Here is a 22,899-nt window from a genome sequence, read left to right as displayed (position 1 = left end):
CTAGAGTTAGATCTTCATATAAGGATCTAATGGATCTTTGCAGAGTTAGATCTTACATAAAACTCATACAAACTGAATATAAAAATCATTGTAGCCGGACTTTTCAATTAATTTCTATGGTTCGTATCAATACCACTGAGTAGCCCGAAAAATTTGATACAAAGTAGTCTAAAAAATTAATAGTTAGATGTAAGGATCTAATGGATTCTGACTTCACTTATAATAGATTGACATGTGTGCAATATTTTGTTTTGTTTTGTTTTTTATGAGTTATTTTTTTATACACATGTTGACTTCGATTGACACAAATGCAGGAATATGTCTTTTAGTCTTCTTTTAAATGTCTTTCAGTTTTTCTTTTAAATGATATGTGTATAATTAAAAGTGTTTTTAAAATAACTAAATTTTTTTTTAAATCACCAAAAGCACTTCTGATAATGTTTGACATAAATGTTCAAAGTTCTGTTCAATTAAGAAAAAAACTCGAAGGGTTTTTCAAAAAATAAAAAATCAGCTACATACTTCTTTTAATTAAGAAACGTTTTTAGTACTTATGAACAACTAACATTCTTATTAAAAATTTCGACACGTGTCATATAAAAATGCTTTTAAATAAGTTCTTTCCAGAGAATAATTTTCACATGGACCCTAAAATGTGGAGAGAAATTAATTGAAGGTACCATGGTTGTGGCAGTTAGTTGTAAGGATGGTCCTTCCAAATGTGTGAGGGTAGTGGGAAAGTCAAATTTACCAATCTACGGGGCTAGTTAGGGATTGATGTACTTTTTAAAAAAAAAAATTGCTTATGTTGTGCTTTAGAAATAATCAACTGTAAAAGAAAGTAATTGAGTGTTTGATAAAATGTAATTTTAAAAATGTTGTAAGTATGAAAAACAATGTAAAAACGTTTGATAAATTTCAATGTAAAATGATATAATTGTATATAATGACAAAAATAGACATAGTAGTGGGGTGGTGGCAACGAGCGGTGTCGAGGGAAGTGGCGATGATGGCAGCAACAATAGTGGGGGTGTGGTAATGGTTCCAATAGTATGGTGTGGTGGTTGGAGTGTAGAGGTAGCATGGTGGTAGCAATAGGGTGGTGGTGGTTGCAGTGTTGTTGGATGTGGTAGGCGATAATGGTGTAATGCTGGTGGTTGCAGTTGTAGGTAGTGGCGACGACAATGGTGGCCATGATGATGGCAATAACAGTAGCAGCGACGATGGGGCTAGTGATGGTGATGGTGACGGCAACAACAACAGTAAGGGTATGGTGGTGGTGCCAATAGCAGGGTGTGGTGGTTGGGGTGGCAGTGGTGGAGAGTGTGATGGTGGCAGTGGCGGTGACAGTTATGGCGACAGTAATGACAACATGGTGGTGGTAATGGCAGTTGTAGTGCTAGTGGTGGCAGTTTGGTTTTAGTGGTGGTAGTGGTGGTGGTGACGAATATGATGGTGGCGGCAGAGGCAACGATGGTGGTGGTAATGTAAGATTAGTAGTGATAAGTTGTGATGGTCACTTTATTTTCCAAGGGTTAAATGTACATAGAAGGATAAATAAAATCATTTTCAAAATTAATGAAGGTATTTCATAAATTAAAAATATTCATTTAAAAACTCAACTCAACTTTTTATAATTTTATAATAAGGAGCTTTTAAAAGTAACATGTAATTAAAAGTTGATGTCGGAAGACCATTGCTTTAAAAATAAGTATAATATTTTACTACTTAACTTAAAAGTGAAGTAATTTTTTTGTGAAAAAATCAAAACCAAACGAGGCCTGCATCTACAGAATGTAAGAACAATGGCATGTAATAGGGGTAATCATGTCTTTTCAAGAACTAAAAACTGCCTTGCACTCTGGTCACCAACCACGTGTACCAAACAGAAAATGTTAGGCAGGGTTAAAGAACAATAGTCAATTTTTACAAGAACATCTACCACACCTTGCGATTTGTCCTGTGACATTCTGTGACACCATACAACAGGGCATGTCTGGCGTACAAAGTTTAATTACCACAATGTGCCAACGGTTATCTTTTCTATCAATTACAATTAGAGACAAAATCTAGGGGATATGAATTGAAACTTGACTTCCAAAGATATATTTCACTACAAATTGAATGAAATCTTGATTAAAAAATGTTACACAAATTAGGGATCTTGTGCTAAATTGCTGAATGGATGGGCTACCAATATATATTAAATAGGACAATGTGCTTCGAAAGTACAAATGTCTGACGATTTGAAAAAGAAAATTCCGACGACTGCCAAAAAAAAATAATTTCGGTGACAATTTTTCCAGCACCAATGACGATGGTCCGTGACAATTCCTAGCAACATTGGCCTATGGAGCCAAAAATTCAAATGGTGAGCAACAATTTCCAGCATTGCCACTTGAAGATCCATCTCTAGAAATTTTTTTATTTTTGTCAAAACAATCTCTAGAATCTTTGAGTAGAGTAATTCTTTATCAAGTTATATTTTGTAGGAACCGCTTAAATATGAGATGCATCATGGTGATCTAAGATATTCACATGTGATTTGACATCATTCAAAACACATAAATCTTGTAAGAAACGTTGCAACCAAGGTCTAAAATATCGATATTATCCCGATATTTTCATCGAAATTTTCGTGTTTTTGGACTACTGATATTTCCGATATCATCGATATTTTAGACCTTGATAGGAACTCTATGTGATACTAAGTCACTCATGTATCTGACCATGCAATGTATAAAGTGTAAAATATTGTACTAATTCATTATATATAAATGATTATGGTGTGTTTAAACTTCTTTCATTAATTACTACATATTTTCTACACTCACAATGTTTGCCAACTTGCTATATAATCAACTTAAATCAGTTAAATCCATCATGCAATGCATTTCCTTCCAATTTTTTGTGATAAACTAATATATAATTGACTAAATAAACATCCTGCAAAGTTTCAATAAAAATTTCCAAGTTTTTCTTACAATTTCCGTAGTTTTTATTCAAATTTTATCGATATCGATAATATCTCGATATTTCCATCGAAATTTCCGTGTTTTTGGACTACCGATATTTCTGATATCATCGATATTTTAGACCTTGGTTGCAACCAAGGTTCAAGAATTTATTATGACTATATCACGTATACTTCGATATCAAATTAATCACTACACCATTTGTCGTTGGTGTATTAGTTTGAATACTCCTAGAGGCTCAACACTAGTGGAGTTCACGAACATTGTTCTATTCTTGAAGAAGGTGAATACAAACTCAAGGATAATCCTACAAAGCGGTATTGCAAGGCTAAAATTTCTTGCAAGTATAATTCATTCGCCTATTGTTTTTGTTTGGTTATCGATTTACAACAAACCATATATGAAAATGAGATTATATCATTCTTATTTATTTATTTATTTACACTACGTAATTAATTATTGGAATTAGTTAATCTCAATTACATGTCCGGAAACCTAATTTATTTCTTTTAGGATTGTAAATATTTGTTGGGTCGGACATTTTTACCCTTTCAACTAGTATGACTTTTCAGCTAGTAACTCAACTAAAAGTATAGTATTTTTTTCATATAGTACTACAATCTAACTATATTCATCTTCACTTGTAATTAATAGGTCTTAGAAACTCAGTTCTCCCACCTCCCCTTAGTTTAATATTATTTGTTTTCCATTCTTTTTCTTGTTCTCCTCTTTTACTCTAATTCTTACTTTTCTAGATGAGAAAGTAGGAAATGTTCTATCAAATGAACTGTATTTAGTCGCAAGTGGTAGATTGCCTTGGTGGATAGGTCTTCCTCTTTAACCCACCGCATTTCAAGTCTAAACGCTCTTCCCTCTCCTTAGTTTAGTATTTAGAGTAGAAATATCTTTTGTTATAAAATCTATACAAATAAAAGAACTGTGTTTTATGTGGTAAAAGATTTTTAACTTTTTTTTTGTTGTTGATAAAATGTGGTTAAAAGTTTTCTTTTAAGGCCAAAATTACACAAACATATTGTAAGAAATTTAGTTAGTCTATTGAAAGGAACTATATTCTTAGACAAAAGGACTGGTTGTTGCACAAAAAGTTGAAAACTTGTTAGCAAAGACATGGTTCCATTGTGAGAAGCAAAGGTACAATTTTTTCTTCCTTTTCTTTTTCCCCTTTTGATGAAAAAAGTAGAATCAATTATCTTGGGCATATTGAAAGATGATGCAAGGGCTTTTAATACCTTTAACCACTGCCAATAAACATCGGTATTCGGTATGTGTTACCTTTGTTTCTGGTTAAGTCACCCATCTGTGCCTCCCCGTAGCCAAATTTGGGACCCTACCCTTTTCACTAAAATCCTTTTTTTTCCTTCTTTTCTTTCTTATCTTTTCAGTGGGCAAGTACCTCCTCTTTCACCAACAGACTGTCAAAACTCTCAAACCAACCAACAACTTGGGACCTTGACGAGCCATGACCCATAAAACCCAATAAGAACTAGAAGGGACTCGGGGTCCATGGCCTTAGTAATAGTTCATAAGGTCATCTCTAATTGAAAGGGCTAAACATAGCCCGTCCAGAGTTATAATCCTGCAAAATATTTTATTTTTAAATGAACAATATCAAGCCATAGTTATATAACATCTCTAACCGAATGAGCTAAACATTGCCTCCTCAATAATTTATTACTTTTAAGTTTATAATTTAACTTTATTAGTTAATTCAATTGAATTACCTTTATATGTTTTCAAATCTAGTTGTTGAATTTGAAAAAATTATTGCAACTGAGGAGTTGAGCCCCAAAAAATGGGCTTAGAGGGAGACTACATTTGGCCAGCATGATGTCCCCTTGGCCAAATAATGGTCTGGTGGGCTCTATAAAATTATAGTCCAGCCTTGAGTAATTGGTGATGAGTATTTTGACAAATCAAGTCATTTTTTGACTTTTGGACCTTTAGCCCTCTCCATTGGAGATGGCTTAATATCTTTAGAAATGCACTAAACAGAGAGCTCCTAGGAAAAATTGTTGCTCTCTTTTTGAACATTTTATAAGAAATATGCAGGTCAGATTGTAGTTGCAAGAGCAACTCCTTTAGGTTTTGCTTCAGTTATGCAAGCAGAAGCTGTATGTCTTATTCAGGTGGAGGAGATTCATAGGTCCTCATCAACATTATCAATGGCAAGACGCAACTTTCTTTGAGAATTAAGTCAATTATTAAAGACATCATTCATTTTAGGACAGATTTTCACAAATATCATTCACTCGTGTCTTTCATGAAGCCAACATGACAGTTGAACTTGTTAATTGGTATTAATTATTATAATTATAATCGATGTTCACACTTTCCTCGTTCCATTATACAAGATATATGTAGTAATATTACATGTCTGTAAACATTTCGATCCCTCGCTGTAATTTTAGATTGTTCCAAAAAGAAAAAATGTATGGCCATCTTTCGATCATTATCTCTACTTTCCAATTCAAACAAAGAGACTCCAAACTTGAGCCTTCCAAAATTTGTAATTGAGTGGTAGCATGCACTGGCATTGGATAGAAGAACAATTTGTTTTTTCTAGGGTTCCTGAGAGACAGTATTGGAAGTAATGTTCTAAACATTTATATAATTAATCACACTATAACTTGTTGATTGGTATTAATTATTAACTAATTTCTTATAAAAATTACGAATATTTTTTGCGGCGACCAACACGGAACGGCATAGAAGACTGACAATTTGTTCTCTGCTGGTAATCGATGAAGTTGATGATTATTTTCATTAAGTAAAACGATTATTAGTTTAATAAATTAAGATTATCGATTTTGGATCGATCAATGTCAACCATTTCTCGGAAATTGAAAATAGGGTTTTGAAACAAACATGTTTTTGAGGAATTTTTTAGGTATATTTGTATTTGTAGAAGCATATTTTCTATCAATACCGAGAGTTTTAGTACTAGTCTTTGTTTCATGTTTCCTAGACTTTTGGCCATTTCAAAGAGGTCAAGGAGGAATCTTACATTAATACCTTCTCATTAAACCTAATTGTTTTTAATCTTTAATTAATTAATTATTATTTTAGTAAGCTAGGTCTGCTGATTTCATCATAGTGCTTTGTTTCCTCAATATTATTATATTCTCCAGAAAAATGTAATAATATTTTTTTGACCATTTATTGAGGAGCTCAGTCGGACAACCTCGATCGAGCACACGTACGTCAAGCTTTGCATGCATTGTTTTTTATTTTTCATTAATTAATTTCTTATATTTTTTAATTCTCTTGTTTTGTTTTTTCTTCTCCATTTGTTCATTAATGAGAGATCAACCCAACATAAATTCTACTATAGAACTCGACACAGTGCACAATACACACCAAGGAGATTGTCCCCAAAATAGTAATATCTTATTTTTAATCAAGAAATTGAATTTCATTCAAAGGATATATTACATAAAGGGAGGGATCTTCCTTCTCAAAATTTTGGAAGCGCATGTCTATCGGGAGAGAAATTTTCTTGATAATAATATTACAAGCTTAAGACACTCCATTTAAGATACTGGGATATTTCCTACCTATTGCTGCTAGATAAGCTTTCTTATATGATTGTATCGGGAACAAATGTTCAAGGATAGCCTCGTTAATACTTTGCCATAAAAACTCTCGAAGGATACAAATTTAGTCAAGAAAAAATGGTATACACACCTACAAGTACAACTGGAGCTTAAACAAATTAAAGGAAAGGAACACCAAGCTACAAATCAGCCCTAAGGATAGAGGTAAGCCCCAATTGGCTCTTGCGCAATCCAAGTAGAAAATATTAGTTTAAAAGTTATTTAGTGATGAATTAAACTTTAATATTGTAAGGGAGTTTGATGGAACTGATCTCTTTTTCTTGTATGCAAGGAATATTGCACACAAAAATAACATCTGCTTTCAAATGCTACCACCAAAAAAAATAAAAGGATGATCAAAATCTTAAGGTCTGTAAAGCTTTTGACGAGGAATTTCCCACAGGAGTTCTCCTTTGGTCTGTAGACTATGAATATAGCTCTAATAAAATAAAACTCTTCAAAATTTTATCTGTTAAGAAAAAGGGACAAAGAGCATCCTGGATCCACAAAATTTTGACTTGAGGAGAGTTGCGATCACGTGATAAAAATAATTATATATGCACAGAGTGTGAATTGATTGTGATGTTTGTGACTTTTCATTCAATGATTGATTTAATCATGGACAAAATTGGCTCACTCAATATATGGTTTTCTTTGGAATCTTAACATTTCTCAATCTGAGTTAAAATTTGGAGTGTTTGCTAACCACCTTTAATTACATAATTATTGAGAATAAATCTCATATTGGCAGGAAAATGTCTTTGCATAAGCTTGCTTAAGAATTTGGATATTTTTCATATTGCCAATTAATTTTATGATGAAATCTTAACTTCTTCTTAGTATTAGAGCGTTTTACCATTCTAAGAGCCACAATGGATGGCCTAGGTTAATATCATTTTAGCGCCTTAAAAGTTGTTCTTTTTGGTTGAAATGAACCCTCATTATTGTAATGTTAAAAGAAGTAGGAATAGAATTCAACAAATGAGTTTAGAGTTTAGACAAAATAACAACACCTTATTTGTGATTGGAGAGATCCCCTCTTGCAATCAATACACAATCTCAGTGGTGCCACTCGTTTAATCATTATTAGCCAGGTGTTCAAAAAGTGAATTCTTTGTCCAATAATAGCTTGCTATGTGATGTGTTTGATTGCATGAAAGTATCTCTCCTGGAAGTGATATAGACATGGATTTCATGCACATGTGTTTATTTGAATTTTGAGAGGGATATTTTGGTACATTTGTTTGTTTATACCATGGTTTTCGAGCAAAAATGACCCTTCGCTTACATTTTAGGGTATTTCTCTCTGTTTCACTTTTACATTTCCTCTGGGCTACCAAGCCTACGCAAAATTGTAATTCCCGTATATAGCTTGAAATGAAAACAAGCAATAGGCCGACACTCAATTCTAATCACACAAATTTTTCGTCTATGATTGTGGTTTTACGGCTCTCTCTCGTTGAACTATTTTTTTACCACAACAATATTACAAAAGTACATAAATCAAACAGTAAGATTATATATATATTAGGTTTTAATTGTAAGTAATGTTAAAGCATATACATAATTATAAATTGTTATTGACACTCCAAAATAGTTATATTACGTACTCATTAATTCTTTATTATTTACGAGAAATAAGTTAAAATGAAAGTGTTCGTTTCCAAGAGGTGTCCTATTACGAACGTCTGGTCCTTACGTGTTTCATGTGCAGAACGCAAGTTGTTAATGTACCACTATCATACGTAGTTTCTTATATATACTGTTGAAGCAAAAACTGTTGAAGTACGTAGTCCGAGTTCTTTAACTCTTATATCAGATTACCCGAAGGCTTTTAGGTAGAACTCGATTGGGACATAAAGTTTGTTTGCATCAATCATGCGAAAGTCATCTTATACCATCAGATGATGATTCACCTTCAGCCTCAAATTAAGTGCTTGTCTGCTATGTTCCATCTCAAGCTCCGTTTGTCCTTGTCAATCTCATGTTCGGACATAAACTTTAGGTGTGCAGTGACGGAATTCTAAATTCCAAGGGATTGATTTCAAGTTAATAAAGATTGAATCACAGATCAAATGTTGATATGAGAGAGTAGAAATGCACTTCATGATCATTACAAAAGTATGTAGAAGGGATTTGCAAATAACTATTTGAAAGGAGTCATTTTCGAATTCGTCCTACATACCTTTGTAATTAATTAATCCCCCTGTTCTAATGTTTTGTAGTGTATTTCTTCATCACTTGGCCTAAATTTCTTGAAACTTAAAAGTATCTCGCCCAAACATACCCTTAATAAATACCCTTTTTCTTTCTCAAATCTTTTTCAAGTTTCAAGTGAGAAATATTTTCATGTCAAGACACCTTCTCATCATATTATTTTACAAAGTGTGTTCTAATCAGAATTTTCTTTTGGTTAAATTTTGTGATATCTAAACTAATATTCTACTAACATAACATCTTAAATGTTAGAACATTATACCCAACTTTATATCTTTTCAACTATTAAGCATCAGCATATGTTTTCCATTTTTTCTTAAAGATGACAAGCGATTTGTTGACAAATATACCAAAAATATATCTATTTATATTAAACTTTTTCCAGCAGAATGGCATCAGTTATCGTATTCATTTTAGTATAGGAAGGAATCTGTTCATGAATAATATGGTATTTACTGCATAATATGATTGAATATTTTAGCTGTAAGCATCTAGCTCCAGGATTATGTCTCTATCTCATCTCTTTCCACTAATACAGGTTGGATTTGGCAACGAGTTAATTACCAAATTAATATGTTCTCAAGGACAAAAACAAATTTAGTAAGATTCGATCTCTTCTGAAATTTGAAATACTAAGTGGATTTGGTCAAGCCTAAGAGATTATTTTCTTTGCAAGCTATCAGCAAAAGATGTTTCTCAGCATTATGCCGACAAAGTAGCAACATTATTAAAATCAAAAGTGTACAAATATAGTGGAAGACTATGATAATAATCTTTCCATGCAAGCATGCACACACACATATGTATGTATATGTATGTATGTATGTATGTATGTATGTATGTATGTATAGAGCCTTTATCTATAGGGATCCCTATTTTTTGGTAAAAATGAGGACTAGTTGTGGGGCCTACACCACATCGAACTTCAACGATCCAAACCGTTCATTTTTTAAGTCTTCATCATTCATATGTCATCTTTACAAAATATCAATTCAATCCGAAATCATCTACTCATTTGATTGCCAAGATGAAATATTAATTTTTCTTAGAACATAGTGTTAGTCAATATCTTTGAACTCAATTAAATGTCTCAAATATTTTCAATTTGGCTAATATTTTGCCAGGATAACAATCTATAAAGTGCAACTAGAAAAATAAACGGTTTGGATCGTTGAAGTTCGATGTTGTGTGGATCTCACAACTAGTCCCCGTTTTACGAAAAAATGGAGATCCCTTCAGATAAAGGGCCTGTATTTGTATATATATGTGTGTGTGTGTGACCATAAATAATACCTTGAAAAAGGAGGGTGCCAATTGGTTTGCATAATTTGAAACAGATATTCTTTGGAAAATGAAAACATCAACAAGGAATATGATGAGTCCCTATAGGTAATTAACTAGCCAGCCTCTTTAATATTGGTATATCATCCTGTTTCTATAGTCGATGTGATGCAAACTAAGAAAAAGAGGAAACATTTTGAATCTTTCCCGACGACTTAGAGCAAAGGCGAAATTAGAGAAGTTGCCCTACAAATCTAGACAGATTGGTGAATGAAAAATATATTTAAGATTTTGACAAGAACCCATTAACCCTTTATTAATTATTTTAAGTGTTCTATATGTTTACATTTTCTTGTTTCACTTTCCACCATTCCACTAAACTTTTGAGGGCTCCAATCAAACTTGAATAGGGTGCCTTCATCAAGAGAAATTATGGGGTCTAACATTTGGATCACGTGTCTGTGCGGCTGCAACACAATAAATTCACATACTTCACTCATCTTACATTAAGGTCCACCACTACCGCCATATAAACCCTACCCCCTTTCATATCACCTCCATGGTCCATTACTTCCGAGTTTCAGATGAAAAAATTTGTCAAAGTGGTCGAGGTAAGTACAGAAGAATTGGAGGTTTCCCACCTAATTGGAAAGCACTCATCATATTTGGTTTCAACTCAATCAATATCACTTCATACTACACTATAGTAGTATTTTTCTCTATTTATAAATGAGAGGTTTTAAATTCAACTTCCATACATAGCTAACTTGTAAGATCGAAATAGCTTTCACAAGATGAAGATTAAGTCAATAAATCAGAACTGAACAAAGAATGAACGAGAACCAAACCTTTAGAGATCGATGAAGATGAAGACACATGATCGATCCAAACAACAATTATTCTCCTCTCTGTCAAAAAGCTCAATTAATAATAGGCTCTTTGTTTATCAATAAGCATATCTTATTGAATGACACAATCGGCCTAAAGCACTTAGACTTAATTATGCTCATATTCTAAAAAAGTTCGATACCCAATCATTGATGACTCGTTGGGTAATTAGTAAAAATCATCCACCCTAAATGTAAATATATCATTGTATTAAAATAAAATAAAATAAGACTCAAACAACATTAAGGCGTTGCTATTAAGACACAATTTATTGACTAACTTACGGACCGCTTCTTTAATTTATTGGCGGGTTCGACATACATAACTAAGGTCCATCTCTATGAGAGCATCTTCAATTGAGATGCAAATTTAAGATATATAATCACATTTGCATCTTAGTTACATTTGTTTTGTAATTTTAGGAGATGTAAAATGTGAATTCTACTTTAATGGGGAAGATGTTAATTTAGAATCTCATTTACTTTGCCCTTTTTTAATTGACGAGGCCCACCTCATAAATATTTAAAAAGGGCAAATGATTTTCACATACCATTTTTAGCCTCTTACACACTCATATTTAATTCAGGTTGTTGATTCCATTTGATTTATTCAATCTAATGACCTTAAATAAATAAGGGTTTGTGAACAGCTAAAAATAGTGTGTAAAAATCGCTCTCCTTGAAAAAATGATATAAAATTAAAATTTTCGGCCAAAATACTTATTTTACATTCCTTAAAATTTGTCCACTAAAGAGTTTTCCGGCCAACAAAAAATATAGAATGTCCATATCAAAAGCATTTTGCATCTCACACTGAAGATGCTTTTACAAAGGTGGATAGGAGTCACAAATAGCATTATTCTTAACTAGCCTTCATGCACCCGCGTGCATAAGACGTTTTCTGAATCACGGCATGCCACGCATGACTTACACGTTTTAAAGGTATTTATATGCGTAAATTGACAAAAGAAAAGTCAAATATTTGAAGTAAATGAATAATTTTAGATCATGCTAGAAGAAACTCCTCATAAACCAATTAAAGCAGCTGAATTCACATAATAAAATCGATCTCTATAGAATTTACATTAAGAATAGAGAAAATAATATTTAATAAACAATTGATTGAATCACATTATTGCAAACCCATTGTGAGGCTTAGCCCACCCTCCTCTCCCTTAGTGTAGATAATATCATTTGTTAAAAAAAAAATCATTTGACAATTAATTTAATCACATTATTATCCGCATGTGTTTGGGCCCAAAATACTAGTTTGGGCCGAGTTTAGAATTGTTCTCAGCCCGGAAGCGTTGCTCAGGGGCCGGCCGTGTCCTATCAGAATGGGGTAGTTGAATCCTGATACAATAAGGAGTCTCGACAAGATGAGGGCTGAAACTTGGGAATGAATACGGCCTAATAAGGGGTTGAGTTCAAAGTCCTGATAGGAGTAGGACTGGCCGAGATAAGATTGGATTGGGGTAAAGAGTCCTAAACCGAGTATAGTTTTGATTCGATCAGAAGCAAGTTTGCTACTATAAATAGAGGGAGGGGTGCATCATTCAAGCCTCCTCTAATTTAACGCACAAATCGCCTTGCGCAAACTCTCGCTCTACGCGAAACCTCTCAACAACCTTGAGATTTTTTTTCCGCCAACACATCTTTAGTTTGGATAAACAGCACTATCGCCGTAGAGCCAGCCGACCGCGGAACACCTTCAGTTTGGATAAACAGCACTGTGTCGATGTCGACTAGTTATCTATCCAAGTCTCAGTCGAGAAAGACTTTCAGGTCTTTATTGGCAGAGGTCATCTCATTAGCCTTTTCGGCGAGGTGAGGTGTTACAGTTTACTAGGGCTCACACATTGAACGCCGAGTTATTTTATGATTGGATACTCACAAGTAAGCTTTAGAGTTCGGCATTCTGACGACCAAACCACATTTACCATCAAGACATATATCTGTTTTGAGTATCTATGCCCCTATACTCTGATGTCGATTCGGCTTGCTTATACCCTTACAAATATAATCACTGTGACAGAATCCGGCGCCGACGATTTGTGAACTTTGCAAAATTAGCAGCCTTGTCTTCAAGCTTTAGAACTCAAAGGCCGAGACATGTTCCTTCCTTGGCCGCAGTCGCAAGATCGAGAAGTCAATCGCGCGCTCAACGCAACATCAACACATTTTACTCCTCGCCCGAGCTTGGCCGACAAGTTGGCACGCCCCGCACCGAATAACATAGTTAGCTCATTAGTTACTCGGCCTACGCGCAACGTAGGCTTGGTAGTTTTTAGAGTCAACAACATGCAAAAAACCTTTTTTATAACCGGCATTGCACGCCTCTTAAGATGTTTCGAACGTGTTTAAAAATAGAGAAAATAATATTTAATAAACAAATGCTTGAATCATATTATTGTTAGGTCATTGTGAAGCTAAGCCCACCCCTCCCCCTTAGTGTAGATAATATCGTTTGTTAAAAAAAATCATTTGACAACTTATTTAATCACATTATTATCCGCGTGCGAAATACATTTTTTATAACCGGCATTACACATCTCTTAAGATGTTTTGAACGTGTTTAAAAATAGAGAATTGAATCACATTATTGCTAGCCTATTGTGAGGCACTAATTAAAATAAATAAAAAATAAAAAATTGTACCAAAAAATTAATTATTAAAAAAAACATTGTTAAAATGATGAAAATGCCCCTACCTTATTTGATGCATTATTTTGGGATGCTTTAGAAGTTTGTTGTCTTAGGGGCATTTTTGTCCAAATAGTTTTGTTGAAGGTTGATGACGCCAAAATCACTATTCACTTTTTTATTGACTTTATGTATAATAGATAGATTAAATTCTTACAAGCCTTCGTATAAAAATGAAACAAATGTTCATACTAGCCTGTGTATTTTCATTTTTTGTTACAAAGGGGCCCAAAGCCCAAGAAAAAAATCCTAAACAAAGAAAAATATCAGCCCAAGAGGCTTAAACAAATAGCCCGAGTCCAAGCAAACCTGAATTTATCATCTAGAAGTAAATCTTAATTTGTGTAGTTATTAACCATTTGTCTCTTTAGCTAAACAAAACTATTTGTGTCTTTTTTCGAAAGAATAAATGGTGTATTTTATATAATAATATTGTATCAAACTTGTTATTTAATGGGCCATCATTAATAATTAGGTATCAACTTTGCCATCAAAATGAACTGGTATGTGATCTCTTACTTATAAATGAAAAAAAATAGCACTAGATTGTGTAGCTAATTGTTTATTAGAAAACTTCTAAGTTAAATAGTAAGTTTGAAGGAACAAGATCTAGGTCCTTGTCGATTTACGTTTTTATTTTTCAAGATTTATTTCCTAATATACTTGTATTCTAGGTCATCATTTATATTTATTTTCCAGTATTTTGTATAAATTTCTCTAATACGGAGAAGAATAAAATAAGTGTGATTATTTATCATAATACGTAAGTGAAAAATCTTGAGTTCAACTCACAGAGGAGCTAATTACAAGCGAATACAAATAGAAATTCTCTCTAAATAATTAGAAAAACACATCATAAAGTTAATAAGAAGCCTCACAGGTTGGAGACAATCTGGGGTCCGGCCCATCAGCTCTACGACCACCCCAAAAAATCCCACCCTTATAAATGTCCATCCTCTCACATACAAAGACGTACGAAAACGAGGTACACAATGACACTGAATTTCACTAGAATAAATCTAAAACACATACTAACTTGAGCATCAGAATGTCGTCTTTTACAAGTACACACACCCACCTCTTTCCTCATTGGTGGTAATCAATAAAGGTTATATATAGAAAGATGCATCTAATTTTGAAATTGCTTAATCCTTCATATGTGAGAAACGAATCAACGGATGTGGTACAAGTAACATACCCATGACGTACCATTAATTTGTTCGATTCACATGAATGACTTAACGAGCACCAAATCAAATGATATTTTTCTACATACGAGGAAAATAGAAAACCGATTATATCGTCCCATGTCGATGGGCAGAAGATTAGACAAGAAGCGAAATAATATGACAAGGCATTTTCTCTGCATTTTATTCATGTAGTCAAAGGTTACAAGGACCCATTGCTACAAAATAAAAGAATAAAGAACCTATAAAAAAAGAAGCAAGCGAACCAACTAAACAAGTTGAAGAATTTACCAACTAGTTTCTGAATTAACAATGGTAAGGTAAGAAAATACAAATAAATTTACATGGAAATTCACCACTAACCCAATCTCCACTACTTCGCAGGAAGGAAGGTTCTCCTGCCAAAGATGGTAAAAATACCCCGGCCCGAGAACCTCAAGAATCACCAACAATGCAGATCGCCCCAATTTCAGGGCCTGCACAAAGAATGTAAATCTTTATCCTAGGTTAATTTTCCGTCGTCAATCTTCTTTAGCTTTACCCGTGTTGTTAGAACCCCGTTAGAGAAATTCAAGTTAGCGAGGTCAGGTTCTGTCATGCTGCTGCTGCTGCTGCTGCTCTCTACAGGGTCGGCCAACCAGATCGTTGGCACTTCCTGGTGTGATCTAATTGTTTAACCTGCTCTCCGACCCTAGGAACGACGGGCCTTTGACTTTAATGCGCTTTGCCCCAACCTCCATTGGGGGTGGGGGTGGCGGTGGGGGTGGTTGCCTCCGGCTCCTTCCCAATTCATCCTGGTATCTATCCTTTCTGTGGTGTTCTCGCTGTTTCCTAGCTGAATCTTCGGTGGCCAACTTCTTAAACTTGATAGAGATGGGAACATTACCTCCTCTAGGAGCGCTACTTCCTGTCGAGAACCTGCCCTCCGAAGCAGCACTCTCTGGAAATCCTCTGTAATTAGTAGTTGAAAGAAACTTAGTATTTGATTCACCAGGGCTGTAATAATCTAATGGCACCGATGATCTCCCGCATCTTCTTTCAGGTTGCATTTTCTTCAATCGTTTAAACCCCTGTTTTTTGCAAATACAACTCAGATGTCAGCAAAACATATACATACAGAATAAAAAAAAATTAAACAAATCCTCATCAGAAACCATGCATACGTCGATTTCCCCTCTGTTGGGTCGATTACAGGTATTTGATGAATAACATTTTAAGTTCTAAATTCTAACATCTCTCCATCTGATAAGTCCAGCATTTTATTTTAAGCATTGCACTGATAATTAATGGAAAATAAAAAGAAACCTAAAACTATATGCTATTGATAAAATCTTCGATTTCTAAATTAAGTGACAGACTAATGATCTATCCATCGATGAAAACCAATCATTATAACTAATCACATGCATTGGAAACTGAAGTACAGGGCTACGTGAAGAATACCTTGTTTTCAGAATGATTTGATGCCAAGACATCATTTACGCTCCTTTTGCCCACCACCTTCAATGATGAACGACGCTTAACCCTAAAGATCTCTGAATCAGAATCATCACTGCCTTGATCCACAACACGTCTAACCTCCGATCCATTAGAATTCCCTGGGCGTGCACTAGAGCATTCATCATATGATGGAGAGGACAGAGAAGAATCGTAAACACTGCGAACCACTTCTTCAGAATGCCTTTTAGAATTTAGAGTTTCTTTAGCATTTTCCTGTACCTGCCAGGAAACATATGAATGCAACAATCCACTTAGTTAATCCGAAAATTGCACTTCAGTTCATTGAATGTTTAAAAAGAAAAATCGTCCTACACCTACTGCAGATGAGCTCTAGATAAAGCATTACAATACAAAAGGAATAAAAAAAGGAGCTATATCTCACATTATTGGGTGCAGATGAGCTCTCACGAGGCTCTAGAAGAGAACAAAGAGTTGATGCAGCACATGAGAGGGAACCGTCTGACACTGCAGGACTTGAATATTTTGCATCAGATCTCAACATGGGCTGGCCATGAGAACCCGTTTGGGCTGTTTCTGCCTCTTGTGACTGATACTGAGTTGTGCCAGCTAGTTCAGTGTCCAACTCAAATTTTATCTCACAATAACGAGAGTATCCTTTCTCTTCAGCGCTCTGAGACAAATTTAATGGATATGAATACAAGTCATCGCCTAGCCCTTTTATCGCCTCCAACACACCATCGTCCTCTTCAAAATTTCTGGCTGCAGCTTCCAATTCTGTTATTTCCTCTCTTAAAAAGAGAGTAGGATTGGTCCCACATGAGAAGTCAAGAGACCTTACATCTGTGCATTGGGAAACAAGTTCGTAATAAGCAACTACTAGAGATTTTAAGTCAATAGATCTGTTTAGCTATCAGTTTATATTTTAAACTAGGTGCAGGACAATCACTATCATAACAAGTCTGAGGTGAGTAGTTCAAAATTTCATATAAAATATTCACATAATAGGAGACATACCATGGCGAAGGCAGACAGGATGCATGTAACAATTGCAATTAATGAAAGCTATGTAGCAATCACGCTTGCATAGGCTGCATAGAATGGTTCCATAGGAGTTTGGCAAAACACTGGTGCATGCCCCTGACTTCATTAAAGACCAACGAGCACGATGCTGAAAGCGCATCAATCTCACAAAAGACATCTTAATGCTATCATGGGACACCAAATCAGCAGATGAATAATACGAATCTTCAAGTTCTAAACTTGTGTGTAGAAGCATCGCTTCTTTACACAGAAGTTCTTCATGAGGAAGCAGAGGCATCCTGTTAAGCAGCGCATAACGCCGGCTAGCAATAGCACCTAAAGGGAACCAATCACCAATTGCAAAGTTGACCGCCTCGCCACAGTTGAAACCTATATTTACATTAAAAAAAGGCATTAAAATTAATATGTCGGAGAAGCAAGCAAATCTAATTGGACAAAGACGGCAAATAAAATGAAGGGAGAAAGTGAAGTAGAAACCCTACCATGACTGAATCCAGCATGGTATGCTCTAGGGAAAGTAATAACAAACTCTCCTGGCTTTTGCACAGCCTTGTATACAGGGACATCATGTTCCAACAAAATATTTGGGGGAAACAATGTTGTTTTCCCCAACAAGACATCAAATGCTCCATCTTCTCCATCAGTTGATATGATATCATGCGTGTACACATGTTCCTTAACAACCTTTTCAAATTGCAGAGCAGCTTCACCTGGAATGCCATACCAGGTTTTGGATGCGCCACAATGATGATAATTAATACTGCCATGTGAAATAATAAAAAATAAGAACACAATTGATAATAATTCTTAGAAATAAGAAATGGAAGACACTGTTGCCTTCACTGGGAATAAATAGTGATATATATAGTGACTAATACCTGTACAAATAATGATCCTCCACGTGCCAAGCAAACATACTAAATAGCATTCCAATGTATAGCATGGGATCCGTTACACCCTGTTATAAAGCCACATAAGTAACAGAGGGATACAGCCTATAAATAATGCAAAAGGGTGAACTGAACTAGTTTCCTTACCGGAATTGCAGTTTCTAGAAGATGCAAAATGGACTTGGGCAACCTTGAAAGATTCTGAAATTACAGAAAGAGGGTGTCAGTTGATGTGCATACCATCACATATAGTGAACAAAATTAGAATATTACTCTTTTAAGAATTTATGCAAACTAAGGGTTACATATCAAAGGTCGTATAAAGGTTTAACAGGAAAACAGAGGTCAGAAATAGAGAATTACATGAGAAAATCACAAGTCATGTAATTCAAGATAACCTATCTATTTAAACGAGGTGAAACCCTCTTTCTCATAAAATACCATCCCTAATGGCCACTTTGCAACAGTACTCTTTGTATCTGCTCTTTTAAATTTTCCGCTACATCCTTATTCTTTCTTGGTTTTGCACTGTTGGGGTTGGTTTTGGCCGTATTAGATGTACAACACTAACATGTTCTTTTGTGTGTCCTGTAAGGTGCCAGTTTTAGAACTGAACAATGAATGCCTATATAAATATATCAATCACTACTAAATAGTTAAACAGACAGACAGAAAGATTGGCAGAATCAACACCTTTAAATTCCATTTGCTATTTCCAAGAGGATCACTGTGAGAAGATGAAAAGGCACTACCATCTACATCACAAGCATACTCAACAGTTTCTGTCTTTCCACAAGAAATTTCTTGCCAAAATTCTTTTTCCAAGAACGAGGCAGGAAGAGAACCGGTACTACAATATCTACGAGCAAAAACCTTGTTCGCCATTTTCTCGAAATCACGGAATGTATAATTTCTGTAAAATTAAACTCACTCAAAAAACCGAAGATACAATCAAGTAATACTTTATATTTATAATTAGTAGAATCTCTCACCTTCCGCTCATGAAAAAGGTGACCTTGTCATCATTGTCCCACTCTGCAAGACGAAGAGGTTGTACTCTAGTTGTGAACTTGAATCCTGCTTTCTCTTTCATCAATACAACCCCAGCTGGAGTAGAAGCACTCAAAGGAGAGACAATCTTGCATATACCTGAATATACCAGTGCAGGTTAGAAGGGGAAAAGTTGGTCATTATGCCACCCCAAATTTATTGGATGGCTATGAGGGAAATCCATTATTGTACTCATGCGGAAAAAAAGTTGATCAAGGTATTTCTCCAAAAAATACTATCTTACATGAAACAGGGAAGAGAATCATAACATTATTCAATATCATATATCAATGACAAAGATAACTGTATATACCCATTATGTGTATGTGCGTGCTTCAAGAGCATTTATGATATCACATATCTTTTTAATTTCAATGTATGTCAAGAAAGGAGGTTCTAATTCAAATGAAGTAAAAAAAAACAGAGCAATTAAATTGGAAAATAAAATATTTGTATAAGCGGAAAAACAAAGGTTATTGTGGAAACTTCAACATTAAAAACGCAGAATTTGATAGGGGGCAAAGAAACCAAAACTCCAAACTGAACCTACAATCAAGTGATACTGTTTTTAGATGTATTGCCAAGATAGAGACATAATAGCTCTCCTAACCCAACCAACAACAAACTCGACAAAATTTCTTAATCTCCTTACCATATTTTGAAGCTTCTGGAGCTATCTTCTGTAAATAAACCAAAGGATCATCAAACTCCTCCATTGCTGGATAGTATACAGGACACTCGGGAATTTTCTCAATCCACTCTAGATCACTTGTTTCAAACTTATCCACCCTACGCTTCGAAAAAACATCTTTTTCATGCATAGCACCACTGGACAGAGAAACTGAGTCGGCACCTCCCTGTAATCTAACACGAAAGGATACAGAAGGTTTTAAAGCATCACCTCCACTTCGAGCCATCGTATTAGTATGATTTACAGGCTCGGTAGCAGTTTCTGGTCTCATTCGCTGAAGCCTTCTACGCTTCAGAATTTCTAATCCATTTTTGGCCTCTTTGGACAAACAAACCCTTCCTTCCACCTGTAAACCAAAGAGCCAGGTCATGTACTTGAATAAATAAAAAAAAAAGGGAAATGCAAAATGAAACTCAGTTCACACATGCATCATTTGTACGAAATTTGTCAAACAGACTCGATATCTGAATAGATCGAATACTATCAAATCAGCAAGAATGAAACATAAGTGCATCCCAAACACCATGGTTACCTCTGATACACGTACTTTATTTAACACTACTCTTTGCTATAAGTCAATAACTAAAATATGTTGAACAAACTCAGAGCCATAGCCAAATAAAAGTTCAACACACATCGGCAATATGACGTGGCTATATCTGTAATCTTTCTTTTCAAACACGATGGAACAAGAAGCAAGGACATTCTACTGCGTTAGTAAGAGTTGCACGATATTGAACAACCCCAAACAAACATGATACTAATCATCAAACCAACTAATACCGATATCACGGCCAAAGAAAAACAAAACTTAAAATCCCTATATGCCCCTGAACACCAGCATCAATTCATTCCACCAATTAAAAATTACAGGAAAAAATGGTACAGAACTGGGGAAAATGAAAGAGTTATGCACGCATACACGAGTATATACGTGATCATCTTGCATTCAAATAAAACAATACAACATACCACTTTATGTAATATGATATCGACAGCGATTTATAAGAGATTCATGTACAAAAATTTCAAATGAAAAAAATAAAATAAAATAAACCAACAAACAGAAAAAATTTTGAGAAGACCAACAAACAGAAAAATAAAACTCCTAAATTTCTACAAACCCGCCAAAAATCAAATTCATCAGTTATTCAGTAGTAATATGCAGTCAAATTAATGAACATCATCATCCAAACCCCTCGAAAAGTAAAAAAAAAAATCTAAAATAATTATATATATATATATATATAATATATATATAAATACTCCCGAAATAGCAACTTTTACATAACGCATAACTACCAGCAAAACTGAAATTTATAAAATTCTAAATAAAAAAAATGAAAATTTACTCAAAAAAATGAACACCTAAATACATTACAGCCATTCATTCGATCACAAATTCCATAAATGCAGAAAACAAATTTAATATTTTGCTGTAGAAAAAAAAACGACTTTTACAGAAGCAGAAACGGTTACAGAAAAAAGAAAGTAATGTACGAGATCTGAAACCACAAATTAAACAAGCAAAACGCACCATCTCATTCCGTCGTAGCTTTTTGTACGCCTCCGTCTTTGTTCACAGCAACACACAAAGGATAAAACAGCACAACCGCAGAAACCGAATCCGAATCAAAGAACCGAAACCCTAGATCACGATCCCAGCCACGGCAGACCAAAAGCAAGCCTACAGCGAGAACCAGGCCATCCACATTCCCGCCAAACGTCCTAAACGGCACCGTCTGTTGCCGGAATCAGAGATCCGAAGCCTTCGAACCACCGAGTCAACGAAATTAATACAAAAAAGGATGAAGGATTTCAAGGAAAGATAACGAGACGGCGGTTTTCCGATGGAGGAAGGATGCTATTCACCGGAGACAGCGGTTTTCCGGCGGGGAATGAAGTTTCCCGGCCAAGGGAGGGAGAGAGGAATAGTGAAAGAGAAGAGAGGAGAGATAATGGGATGGACAAAAGAAACCGAAAAAGGGCCTCGGGAAGGATAATTTATAGTTTTATAGCCGTAATAATACTAACGCTTTAATTGCCTTAAATATTTAATTTAATTTTACGGAGTCTCTCCCGTTCCCACTAGGAAATTCAATCGGTTTAGGAAAATAGAAAAAAAACGGAAGAAAAATTAAAAAATATATCTTAATTACGAGTTCAAGTATGTTTAGGATTTTCCTTCCTTTTTCTAAATTAGACGAATGTTTTTAAAAGTTGGACTCTTTATCAAAATTTAACGTTAATTTATATGTCAATATTATAAAATATTGTACCTAAAAACAGTAGGTGGTAGAAAATTTACGAGAAATCTCACTTTTGAGAGAATTTCATTAGCATTCATCTCTAACTTGTTACAGTAATAGTTTTTTTTGGTAAATCCGTTAAATTTTATAACGATATTACGCAAAAAGATTATTGTCTCACATATGACAATTTATAAATTGATTATTCATAGATTTTTAATTCATGAATCAAAATTCTATTTTGATCAAAATTCAAAAAACCTAGCTCTAATTTTCTCAAATAATAATAATTAAAAAAGGAAGATATTATCATCGTGCCAAGGTTTTACTATTAGAATAATTGAATTTTAATAATAAGAAAAAGCGAGAGGATAATTGAAAAAAAAGTTGCGGCAGGTATTTAATTGTTGAGCAATGGAAAACGAAAGTGGCGGTCGTTGGGTGGTTCAACCAAATGCCTGCCGGCCAAAACGCGTTTTCACATCTCCGTTTGCGTTTCGCTATGTGGAAGCTTCCGCTTTCCCATTATGACGATATTACCCCTAAAGAAAGTTGGGTAGGTTATCAAAGAGGCAAGTGTGAAAGCTTTGGACGGTAAAGGGTGTTTTGGTCAATTATGAAGACGGTGTTATCAAGGAGTTTCTGGTTGCCGTT

The 22,899-nt window shown here is 34.7% G+C and overlaps 1 protein-coding gene across 1 annotated transcript; it reads right to left on the bottom strand.

The window, feature by feature from the left end:
• Nucleotides 1-15,018: 15,018 nt before the first annotated feature.
• On the bottom strand, nt 15,019-22,618 carry LOC103436998 (lysine-specific demethylase JMJ13-like). The gene is made up of 11 exons (XM_029104434.2): nt 21,534-22,618; nt 19,958-20,342; nt 19,248-19,404; nt 18,949-19,168; nt 18,403-18,456; nt 18,244-18,323; nt 17,848-18,125; nt 17,339-17,734; nt 16,746-17,164; nt 16,307-16,582; nt 15,019-15,933 (listed from the first exon to the last, which is right to left on the bottom strand). Exons 1-11 carry the CDS (start codon nt 21,534-21,536, stop codon nt 15,529-15,531), a joined length of 2,673 nt encoding a protein of 890 aa, XP_028960267.2. The 5' UTR covers nt 21,537-22,618; the 3' UTR covers nt 15,019-15,528.
• Nucleotides 22,619-22,899: the final 281 nt, after the last annotated feature.

The sequence above is a fragment of the Malus domestica genome, chromosome 06 (assembly GCF_042453785.1).
Source record: "Malus domestica chromosome 06, GDT2T_hap1".
Lineage (NCBI taxonomy): Eukaryota > Viridiplantae > Streptophyta > Magnoliopsida > Rosales > Rosaceae > Malus > Malus domestica.
Note: the sequence above shows the minus strand (reverse complement) of the source record. Positions and strands in the feature narration are given on the sequence as shown.